Genomic DNA, 12,500 nt, shown 5'->3' with positions numbered 1-12,500 from the left:
CTTCCAACTCAATTAAAATGTACGCAAAAAAGAATATCTAGCGAATGAGATACTTATTGTTTCATTTTTTTTTCCCCAAACAGAGCCAGGAAGGAATTCCTCAAGTTGGTAGGTTATATAGAAGTTTTGCCGCTAAACACCATGGCTAATATCCTGCTGCTTGTGATAAAAGCATGAAAAATTCTGGTCTTCTGACTTATATCTCTCTTTTGAGAAGTTCTTTAGATATCTTAAAAAAAAAAGGGGGAAAAGTTCGTTTCGCCTGCTTGCAGACGTCTCCCTATTTCCTTTGTTGCACGCGTAACACCATTACTAATCGTGTTCCAGCCTCGTTCCAAGATTTTTCGATTTTGCATAAATTATGAAATAACACCCGTGCACTAGACTTTAAAAAAAACGTCCTACAGTGTGAGAAGATGGCGGACTTTCGTGTTGCTATTGAGCGTGGTTGCGAAATCCCCCCGGCTTTTCGATTGACAAAAAACAGAACAAACAATCACACATGTTTGGATTTGTTTTGCGCTAAATTTAGATTGTATAAATCATCGCATACATTATGAGAGTTTTTTTATAACAACCAATCACAATTTACTCAAACAGTGCCAACCGTGAGGCGGCCAATCACAGTCCTTTCCCAAGATCTTGGGAAACCGGAACACAATTAGCGATGGCGTTACGCATACATCCCATATAGGAGACGTCTGCACGCAGGCTAAAATTCGTTAAGACCAAAGAAATTTCTTTGGCTGACATGTGCCGTTTGCCTTTAACGCTATTAAGGGACCTTAAGCTCGCTCGTTTTTGAGACGTGGACGGCAACCGGAAGTGGCCGGTTTTCCCTTTCAATTTGTCTTCACTCAATCACATTTATAGTGCTAAGTATCTTTTCTCCGCCGTTAGAGATGATTAGTATAAAAATCTACGAGACACCATTGTCCTAGCACGCGAAATGTTCTCCGTCCGCGTCTCAAAAACGCGCGTTCTTAAGCTCCCTATTAATAATTAACGTGGTAGTAAAGACCATTTTCGAATTCTCACGGGTGGACTGGATCTAGCATAAAATGGAGGCTAATGAGGGCAAATCTTTTCAAATGCAAGTTAATTTGCCTGCATTAGCCTCCATTTCATGCTAAATCCAGTCCAGCTGTAAAAATGGTCTATTAATACCTTTAATTAGTTCAGTAATGTAGCAGCTCTCGTAACCTTGCTATTGATTCTAAGTCATTGTCTTGATTGTCTTAGTCTTTTGTTTTTGGCTTGGGTATCGAGCCAATCACGTTGCACGTTACGAGATCTGCTACATGACTCATTTAGTTGGGACACCAATTGTGTTTCTTTCCACGAAGCTATGAAGCGCTGTATAACGTCATGTGTAGATATAGCTTCTTTACTTTTAATGGAAGATATTCGAGACTCATTTTTTTCGCCGTAGTTTGATGTTATCACCATCTAACTTGGACTGTTATTTGAGAAGAAATATTGATCTGTAACGTGGCAACGAAACGTCAAACAAAAGCCGAGGGTTTAATTGGAGAATTTAGTGGTGGGTGGGGAAATCAGCGCAGAGAAAACCAAGTCCGCATAACAAAACGGTCCTGTGCGTGAATTTTTCCACCTCAGAATGCCTTTATACCAAATTTCCCGGCTTCCTTCTAAGTTGCGTGTTATCAGAGGAATTGAGAAATAGTTAATCGTTCGTCTATTCTTTCATAGCTCTTGACACAGATGTGACAAGCTGGGGAGGGGTGATAGTTACACCGGGACCAAAAGCGTATGAAAAACAACCAGACCAAGAAGACGAAGAGGGGGAGGGTGAAGGAGATGACGAGCTGGAGGAAGCACCTGATGCGGCAAGCCAGGAACAGGTTGAGGAAAAAATGGACACCACCCAGGAGAACTAGACATGACGCCGGAAGTGGAAGATTAACGATAATTGTTTCTTTCCTTTTCTTGTAATTGCCAAATCATTTTTTTTAGACTAACCTCCTCGGGACTTCCCATTTTCGGAAGATTCGGCAGTTGTTTGTAAGTTGTTTGCAGTTCACCAAGCAAGACCGCGGAAATGTGTTTTGACATTAAACGTTGTAATAATTATTGTAGTTGACCCTCTTTTTTTTTCCCTCATGTTTAAATCCTCGGAATTAATTTGCTCAGCGCTGATGCGGACTTAGATGGAACACGTATTATCCGGATATTAGTGAAGTAGCAGAGTTAGAAAGCGATGATCCTAACAATAGTTGCTACCGGCAATGATGGCCAGTTTCTTTGATTTTTCTTTTTTCCGGTTTGAACCGGTTCTGTCTGAGTGAGAGACATTGAAATTGTCATTTTTCGTCTCGCCTTCTTACGACTGTTGATGGTTTGCGTTTGACGTCACGGCAGCCATGTTGGTGTACAGAACAATGCAGGAAAATTTGACGCTATTATTATGCAAAACGTGTGGGGCCATTTTCTATTGTAAAATTGTAAATGGTTTGAACTGATTTTCTATTGTTTTGCAAACCAACATGGCCGTCTCATCACGTGGATGCAAACCAAGAATAGTGCTGTATTGTGCATGTCATGGATGCTCTCGAGGGTAGAGTATTACTGAGGGTTCAGTTATGGAAGATGCCAGAGGGGGTTACTCTGATCGTAAGCTTAAACTAGAAAAAAAAAAAACAATGGCCGGGGAGAGATGGTAAGAAAGATGATTGTTCTCTCTCTAGATCTTAGGAAAATACCTTTTTTTTTTTTTTTTTTGCATTTTGCGGGCTATTAACTTTAAAAACCTTGTCATGTTTCTTCAGTCAATCATGAACCCGATTTGGGATAAGAACTATGAAATGATACATGAAATGGATCATATATGAACTGCGGATATAAGTGAAGCTGTGATCTTAGCAGTTATGAACGCATTGTTATACTTCCGTACTTACGGAGGACCAAGGATGGCACAGTCGGTTAGTACGCGGCCTTAGTGCAAGAGGTCCTGAGTTCGATTCCCGGATGTCGCATCCTTGTTTCGACTTCTTTCCTTTCCGTGTAGCTAAGTAGCTTTAAATACCCGTAAAATGGAGCACTGATGGAGAGGGGGGGAGTAAAATGAGCGCACCGTCGACCCCAGGTTTTTCAGTTGTATTAGTGTTACGAGTTATCGACGTTAAATATGGTTACTTTACTTTACTTTTATTTTTTTTGCAATTGCGTGAAGAAGACCGAAAAATTCAGGACTTCAACGGGGTTTGAACCCGTGACCTTGCGATACCGGTGCGACGCTCCAACCAACTGAGCTATGAAGCCACTGATGTTGGGAGCTGGTCATTGGTGGGTTCTAATGTTCCCGTGAGGAATGAATCAACGATGGAAATGATATATGAAATGGATCATATATGAACTGCGGATGTGAAATCAAGCTGTGATCTTCGCAGTTATGAACGCAATTTTTGCAATTTCGTAAAGAAGCCCGAAAAATTCAGGACTTCAACCGAGTTTGAACCCGTGACTTCGCAATACCGGTGCGACGCTCTAACCAACTGAGCTATGAAGCCACTGGCTTCTTTACGCAATTATTGCAAAAATTGAGTTCATAACTGCGAAGATTATAGCTTAACTTGATTTCATATCCGCAGTTCATATATGATCCATTTCATATATATATATCATATATAAACAAACGAAGTGAGAAATATGAGATAACATCAGGTAGAATCCCACTTATTGTGCTACGAATCACTCTTTAACGGTTAACGTCTAAAGAAAACAAAGAAAAAAAACGATACCCCCAAGGTAAGGACAGATAGACGTAGTACCATAACTCCCTGCGGCCCTATTACACGCCGCTGACATGTGATACTCTACTTTCAACGCTGTGGACAGTACGCACTATCGGTCTTATATTGGCACCCTTTGCATGGCGCCTGTATGATGCAAAAAGACACCGACCGGGAAGGGTGGGTGGGTCCTCATGTATTTCTCATTTCGTTCACTGGATGATCTCACGTGTGGCTTTTAAGTACGACCGTAATGTGTGAACCGGGCAGAGTCTGGAGTTGGAAGGAAATAGAGCAAAAAAGCCCTTCGGAAGTTGATCAGAGGAGCCCCGTTTGCGTGGAGCTGAGAGCGCAAACTCCACGCCTTCTGGGAGGACGCGGCAGTGCCGAAGATCCAGTTTTGTTAGCGCCGAGACTCTTTCAGGGCAGGCTAACAAGAATAACATGGCAAGCTTAAGCGACAATTGCTTTCAAGGTATTTAGTGATAAGGGTTAAGTCCCAGGTGTGGGAGTACCTAGGTTTAGGAGGACGACTGTTAAACATTTCTTTCAATAGCTGGGTAACGAGAGGATGCTGCCCCACAGAGTTACCATCCACTTTGGTGAGGACGGTGGAAATAGCTGAACGTGCAACATATTAACTGAGCGGTAAGCCGCTCCTTCTCACTTTGGTAGAGTAGGATGTCAGCTAAAGATGCTGAAAAGGAATCAACCTTTCTTTTATCAGACCAGCAACTCCAGCGTCCCCAAGATGATCTGTACGTTTTTCGTGTGGCGGGACGAGATGCCGAAAGGAGTATCTGGATAACGTCTACAGAAATTCCCATTGCCTGGTACTGTCTCCAACTAGTATGATGCCCGCTTTGTCTTGAGTCACTTTGTTCAATTCAATTGGGGTCAGATTGACAGGTGGGAACGCATAACCCTGGAAGGGTTCCCAGTTCATTGGCAGAGCATCCGCGTGCATGGCCTCTGGGTCCAGGCTCCAGCTTACGTACTTGGGAAGCTGGGCGGGCAGGCGAGAAGCAAACAGGTCGATTTCGCATTCCTTTAGAAAGGGAGAGATAATCTGAGGGTTTATCTTCCATTCGCTGTTGCAATTGTCGTTGAACACCCTCGATTCCGAGTCTGCAATGGTGTTCAGTTTGTCGGGAACGTGCTGTGCCGACAACACTATGTTCCTCTCCAGGCACCACCTCCAGAGTTCCAACGTTAAAGTTATGAGGCAAGCCGACTTCATACCGCCCTTGTTGTTTATATGGGCTATCGCTCAGTGTTGTCCATTCTCAGGCAGGCCACGCGAAGAGACTGATTCTTTTGGAAGGACTTTAGGGCCAGGAAGGCGGCCTTGAGTTCTAATACGTTTATGTGAAGTCTGCTTTCGTCTTCCGACCAACGCCCATTTGTGCGATGCCCTTGATAGACCGCACTCCATCCTGTCTTGGATGCATCTGTCGTTATGAACAGGGTCGGGACTGGAGGTGTGATTGGACTGCCATTCACCCAATCGATGTTCAACAGCCACCATTTGAGTTCGTCCAAGGAATTGTGGTCCAACGTAATTGACACATCGAAGTCCTGTTGGGACTGGTGCAAGTCCTGGATCAATTGCATCTGTTAGCATCTGAAATTAAGGGGTACTTGCCATATTGCCAGACGACAGGACTCCAGGGTGCCCAGAAGGCTTGCCAACTGGTGAGCAGACATTGTTGGAGTTGAGATTGCTTTGATGTAAAGATATTTGACCATTAAAACTTTCTCCTCTGGGAAGCTCAGTGTTTCCGCTGTTGAGTCGATTACAAACCCCTGGAAATTTATTACTTCAGTCGGGATTAAACAAGACTTTTCTCGTTTACTGTGAAGCCTAATTTTTCAAAGAGTGTAACAGCTAGCCAGAGAGGTGTTCCTCTGTGCTTCCTGGAGAGACGAACCGAGGATAAGGAAGTCGTCTAGATAAAGGATCATACGAACGCCCCGTTTGCGTAAGTATTCGGCTACTGGTTTTAAGAGTTTGGTAAAAACCCTTGGAACAGTATTTAAGCCAAAACCACAGTTAATCGAGGGGAATGGTTATAAAACCCGACAAATTTCTTTGTTGTAGGTTTTTGTTCTCTTTTTTGGCCTTGACCGTGCACAAAACACAATACTTGTTTACTCCATACTAAGGGGGTGTTTACATGATACCGGTACGAGTTTCATTCTGGTACGAGTTCATCCCGGTTCTTACTTATCGCTCTGTATTTGTTTACATGATACCGGTGAAAAATCTCATACCAGTATACGTACAACTCATACCGGTATGAGTTCATCCCGGTAGTTGAACCGGATCGAAATTCTAATAACGGTGTGAAAAGTTATACCGGTATCATGTAAACGCTACATTGACTCCCATTCCGGTACGAGTCGTCAAGTCGTGGTGGACTGGGACTATTGACGCATGCGTTGTATTTCTAAATATTGGACGCCATTATTGTTTTGGTTCATGCGTCATCCCTGTGTCAATGTTTGTGTCGTCCATGTAAACGCGGTATGAAATTGACAACTCGTACCAGAATGAAACTCGTACCGGTATCATGTAAACACCCCCTTAGGAACTAGCCAATAGAAACGTGTTGGTTACGTAATTCATGCATAGTGTATGAGCCCAAAACAAACGATTGTGCACGGTCGTGGACTTCCCAACTTAAATCTTGGCATCTTTGTTTGCTCCTTTGATGTTTACCGAGCTTCCAAACCAGTCCTGTCTAACAACTATGCCAAAACAGAAGCCTTGAAAGACAAAGCATGTGTTTCTCCTCAGAAATTTGTGGACTGGGACCGAAAGGTAGGCGGCTTTCAGGTCTAGGGTGGTCATATAGTCGCCTCTTTGAAGGAGGGACTTAATGCAAGAGATGTTCTCCATCTGAAAATGTGAGTTCTCCACGAACTTGTTCAGGAGGCTTAAGTCTATTACAGGCCGGAAGGTTCCGTCCTTCTTGGGGACTATGACTAGACGACTGAAAAAACCCTCTCTTACGGGATGGGCCTGTTTGATTGCCCTCCTTTGGCAAGGGGGGTCTCCACTTCTGCATCTATCAGGTAGGCGTTTTCTCTCGGAATCGTAACCGGTAGAGAAAACTGAACGGGTTTGCAACGCAACGGAACCTTGTAACCCAAAACAACGCTCTGAATTTCGGGATCGGAGGTTGTGCCCCTCCAGTTGTCTATGAATGACTCAATTCTTCTGGGGTTTGGAAACCCGAAAGGAACGCCCGTTTTTTGCTCGGTTAGTTAATATTTATTGTACGCGCCAGGCGAAGGCTTATCCCTGATAGGAGCACGGAGCACTGCTGTCACATCCTTGTCACGTGTCAGTCCATGCCATTTTGATATAGAGTCCACTCAATGAATGAGTTGCCAGTAATCGGATACGTGCTTTATACGCAAAGGGTTCTGGGATCGCCAGGGGGCAAACATTGCAAATCGCCTTTATAACAAGGCGTTTTGTAGTAGTGGGTTGCAAGGGTGCTGAGAAATTAAACGAATAAACGAGGACTACATGGCGGCGCATTAGTTTGTTGAAGGGCTTCGTTAGCAATGACAGAGTCAACATTGTTTGGCATAATTTTGGCCACCAAAGGTGAGTGCAGACGAATTTCAATTCTCAAAATGTATGGGACAAACTTATTTATTCGACGTGCAAAAAAACGATTTTGGAGAGAGGTCAACGCTTTTTTCGACACAGTTTTATCAGAAAGCGATTTGGGCAATGTTAACAAGTGGCAAGTGTATTTTTTTTGTTTGAATAACCGTGAAATATGAGATAAGATTTGCTGATTAACTTCCTTGCTTGCGTAAGGTTTATTGTGAAATGGTCTCATAATATTACAAAATTAGGAATACGTCCGGAGTAGGAGCTCATGGTCTGGAGGAAACAACTCAGTGAAGCCTGAAGTTGTATTTACGTGTGTATGGGCTGGCTTTTGGCCTATTTCTAAATTCAGCAATTCAATTAATATTTGGTAACATGCCTAGTGGCTGTGTCGATATTGCATGGTTACTTAGTAACGCTAGCGACATGCGCATTAAGGCTTTAGGCTCGCCATGTGCTCTTGCCAAATGGTTGACGTTGTACATCAAGTTTGTTTGTTGTTATTAAATAAATTCTGTTGAGATTTCAAGAGATAGTGGCAGCGGTTAAACAAGTAAAATGCTGAAATTAAGCCCTCCAGAGAAATTTGACTTTTCCAAACCGCTCGATTGGAAGCAGAATTTCCTGCGATTTCGACTCGCGACGAAACTTCACAAAAAGGAAGGCGCCGTGCAAGTCAGTGCTCTCATTTACACAATGGGAAGAGAAGCAGAACATGTGTATAAGTCCTTTACCTTGACTGAAGGAGATGATGCAAAATTCGACGTGATTTTGAAGAAATTTGACTGAACATTTCGTGCCAAAACGGAACATAATTCACGAGCGGGCACGTTTTCACCAAAGGATCCAACAGCAAGGGGAGACAGTCGAATCGTTCATACGAAGTCTTTACGAATTAGCCGAACACTGTAACTTTGGGGACAGCCGTGATCAGCAAATACGGGACAGAATTGTCATTGGAATTCGGGATAAAGGTGTGTCGCAGAAATTGCAGTTAAAGTCGGATTTAACGCTGGAAGTCGCGATTCAAATAGCTCGCCAGTCAGAAATGGTCAAGTCTCAGGTTACTGATCAGAATTCCCTCGCATCGAAAGATGTTGAATAGGTGCACAGTAAGAAGAAAGCGTCTAATCCACGTTGGAAAAAGGGAAAAGGAAAGAAAGAGGATCCATCCCAAACACAGGGTCAAAAAAAAAAAAAATGTGGGATATGCGCTCTTCACCACTCAAAGCCCGAACACTGTTTAGCAAAAGATAAACGATGTTTGAAATGTCAAAAGGTGGGTCACTTTGCAGCTGTTTGTTGGTCCAAGTCGGTGAGCGAAGTGAATAGTAGTGGTTGTGGTAGTGCTTCAAATGATAGCAGTGCTGGTCGTTGGTTCTTAGGTGTGTTGTCAAGTGATTTACATCAGGATGACAAATGGAAGGTCCAGTTCACTGGTAAGCCTGTGGTGTTTAAAATTGATCCAGGTGCAGATATTACCGCCATTTCAAAGTCTACCTTTGATAGTTTACCAAATCAGCCCAAGTTACGTGCATCGAAGAAAGCCCTTTTCAGTGCAGGAGGCAAGTTGCAGTGCGCTGGGCAGTTTACAACAGCAGTGACACATTGCAACAAGAAGTACCAACTCAATGTTTTTGTAATCAGTGGAGAACATGCAAGTAACTTGCTGGGTCGTGAAGCAGCTTGTGAAATGGGTTTAGTTGCAAGATTAGAAGAGGTGGATGCTGAGTTGTTTGAAGATATAGGCTTGTTCAAGTGTGAGCCAGTTAAGATCCAACTGGATGAGAATGCCCAATCCTACTGTATCAACACAGCAAGAAGAATAGCTTTTCCTTTAATGCCAAAAGAAGAAGAGGAACTCAAGCGCATGGAAGAAGCTGGTGTCATCGAAAGAGTAACAGAGCCGACAGAATGGTGTGCACCCATGGTACCAGTACATAAAAGTAATGGTAAGCTCAGGACCTGTGTCGATCTAAGAAGGCTGAACAGTGCAGTGAAGCGCTCAAGATTCGTACTTCCTACCTTGGAAGATATCGCGCCCAAACTCGCTGGTGCCCAGTACTTTTCCAAACTTGACGCGTCCAGTGGATTTTGGCAGATCCCTCTACATCCAGATAGTGCCAAGTTGACCACGTTTATGACTTCGTTTGGTAGGTTCTGTTTTAAAAGACTTGCATTTGGAATCACGTCTGCCCCAGAAATTTTCCAGTCTCTAATGAGTTATCTGTTAAAGAATAGAGAAGGTTGTGAAGTGATTATGGATGGCATTATTGTGTATGGGAAGTCTGCCGAAGAACATGATGAGAACTTACAGAACACGTTTCAAGTCATTAAGGAGTCAGGACTGAAACTGAACAAAGAGAGGTGCGAGATCAAGAAAAACAAGCTAACATACTTTGGACGTGTTCTCAGTGCCGAGGGTGTAAGTCCAGACCCAGAGAAGGTGAAGACGATTACGGAGCTCGAAGCCGCAACCAATGTTCCAGAACTACGCAGACTGATTGGCATGATTAACTACCTTGGGAGGTTTATTCCCAACCTTGCTTCAGTAATGCATCTAATGAGCGAACTACAAAAGTCAGATACAGCTTGGACTTGGGGACCTCTCCAGCAAACTGCGTTTACCAAGGTCAAAGAAATGATTTCAAGCGATACAGTGTTAGCATTCTATGATCCTAAGATACCCACTGTTGTTTGTGCAGATGCTAGTAGTTATGGGATTGGCGGGGTTCTGATGCAAGGTCCCAGTGACCAACACTCACAGAGACTGAAGTCAGACATGCTCAAATTGAGAAAGAGTGTCTGGCAGCAGCGTGAACATGTGAGAGACTATCACGTTATCTAGTGGGGCTTCCAAGTTTCCAGCTCTTGACAGATCACAAACCTCTGGTACCACTGGTCAACCAGAGAGATCTTGATAAAACACCGCTAAGATGCCAGAGGCTTCTAATGCGCCTTATGCAGTTCAATCCTCAAGCAGAACATGTACCTGGCAAGCAGGTGGTGGTGGCAGATACTCTGTCTAGAAGCCCTCAGTGTAAGTTAGGACAGGAACCCAACACGGTAGGAGACGTTCAGGCATTTGTAGACTTGGTTGAATCTACAAGGCCAGCCACAAGTGATCAGCTTAAGAGAATTAGAGAAGCAAGTGCAAAGGATGCCCCGCTCCTGAAAGTGATGGGATTCACACTGGAAGGGTGGCCAACCCATGTGGAAAAAGTTCCCCTCCAGATACAAGAGTTCTTTGATTCTCGTGGACACTTGTCAATGAGCAACGGTTTATTAACATATGATGATGGAATAGTGATCCCTGCAGACATGCGAGAGGAGATACTGGAGCGCATTCACACAGGTCACCAGGGTATAACAAAGTGCCGTGAACGTGCTAACCTTTCTGTGTGGTGGCCGGGTATTTCTAAGCAGATCAAGGCAAAGGTGGAGTCATGCCAATTTTGTCAGGAAAACCAACCATCACAAAGAAAGGAACCACTGATGACCACCGACCTACCTGATAGACCGTGGCAGAAGGTGTCTACCGATTTGTTTGAGTTAGCCAGTCAGAAGTACCTTAGTAGTGATGGACTATTATTCAAGGTTCATTGAGATATTAAGCCTAGTTGAGACAACAAGCCAAGTAGTCATCCAAAAGCTGAAGTCACTGTTTGCAAGATGGGGAATTCCGGAGGAACTAATAAGTGACAATGGTACACAGTTCAAGTCACTACACTTTGATGAGTTCAAAGCAAAGTACGGATTCAAACACACCACATCAAGCCCGCATCATCCTCAGGCAAATGGTACTGCAGAAAGTGGCGTGCGAATCGCTAAGCGGATTTTGAAACAGGAAGATCCATTCCTTGCGCTTATGGGCTGTCGGGCAACCCCAACCCCAGCAACTGGAAAGACACCATCAGAGCTGATCATGGGAAGACTGATACGTACTACACTTCCAACACTGACCAAAGTTTAGAGCCAAAGCTTCCAAACCGTACAGCAATCAAAAGAGCTGATATCAAAGCCAAACGGGGCTACAAGGAGTCCTTTGACAAAAGGAATGGCGCGAGAGAATTACCAAAGCTACAGCCTGGAGACTGGGTCAGAGCCAAGCTGGATAACGAGAAGCAGTGGACCACAGAAGCTAAGGTCGTCCGTGAAGACCACAGTCCCAGGTCATACATCATAGACACTGGTGGTAGAAGATTGCGAAGAAATCGTAGGCATCTTAGAAAGGTACCTACACCCACTTGTTATGACACATCAGGGGACGACTCCCAAATTCCGGATATCAACAGTGAGCCTACTCCCAACGTCGTCCAGGTGGAGGATACCGACGTTCCTGGAAGCAGCAACGCCAGTCCTGATGCAAGCGATCAGAACGCGATTCCAGAACACAGAACCTCAAGTGGGAGACTTGTTAGGAAACCTATTCGCTATAGAGAGGACATTTAGTACTGTTGATTTTTTTTTTTTTTTGTTAACTGTGAACTTTGAACATTGGACAGTCGTTGGTCTTACCGTAGGACCACTTATGCTTAGGGCTCTCCTTAGTTAGATTACAGAACATGCTTAAGCATCGTATTCAACCAGTTCATTTTGTTGTTTTTCCTTAAAAAAAAGGAGATGTGTCGATATTGCATGGTTGCTTAGTAATGCTAGCGACATGCGCATTAAGGCTTTAGGCTTGCCATGTGCTCTTGCCAAATGGTTGACGTTGTACATCAAGTTTGTTATTGTTATAAAATAAATTCTGTTGAGATTTCAAGACAGTGGCGACCATTGCGCTGTGTATAGGGTTGTGACAACAATCGAAAGTACCCAGAGAAGCAAAAGATTCTTCCTCATGTTGGAATATTAATATTTCAGTTACCCGGCCAGGAATAACAGTGATGTTTTGTCGTGGGTTAGAGCTATGAATCGTGACCAATTCAAGGTTTCGATGAGTACAAATGTCTGTTGAAATAATTATGTACTAGGTTACAAAAGGTCTGAATGTCCTACACCAACTTTGTACATAAGAGAGTTTGATTGTGGGAGTACGTATACTAAAACCTCAAAGACCTGCTCCAAAGATCAGATCTACAAGGAACTAGTATATGAAGATGACGCTTTTGTAT

General features: G+C 43.7%; 1 protein-coding gene across 1 annotated transcript in view; it reads left to right on the top strand.

Annotated features, from left to right (window-relative positions):
• The window catches only part of LOC138042403 (interleukin enhancer-binding factor 2-like), a 23,660-nt gene extending 21,566 nt beyond the window's left edge, over positions 1–2,094 (top strand). The window contains exons 16-17 of the mRNA XM_068888283.1: positions 84–108; positions 1,714–2,094. Of these exons, the coding sequence (XP_068744384.1) occupies positions 84–108; positions 1,714–1,901 (213 nt within the window). The 3' untranslated portion in view covers positions 1,902–2,094. The remainder of the gene's footprint in view (positions 1–83; positions 109–1,713) is intronic.
• The last annotated feature ends 10,406 nt before the right edge of the window (positions 2,095–12,500 follow it).

Source organism: Montipora capricornis, chromosome 3 (genome assembly GCF_036669925.1).
Source record: "Montipora capricornis isolate CH-2021 chromosome 3, ASM3666992v2, whole genome shotgun sequence".
Taxonomy (NCBI): domain Eukaryota; kingdom Metazoa; phylum Cnidaria; class Anthozoa; order Scleractinia; family Acroporidae; genus Montipora; species Montipora capricornis.
Note: the sequence above shows the minus strand (reverse complement) of the source record. Positions and strands in the feature narration are given on the sequence as shown.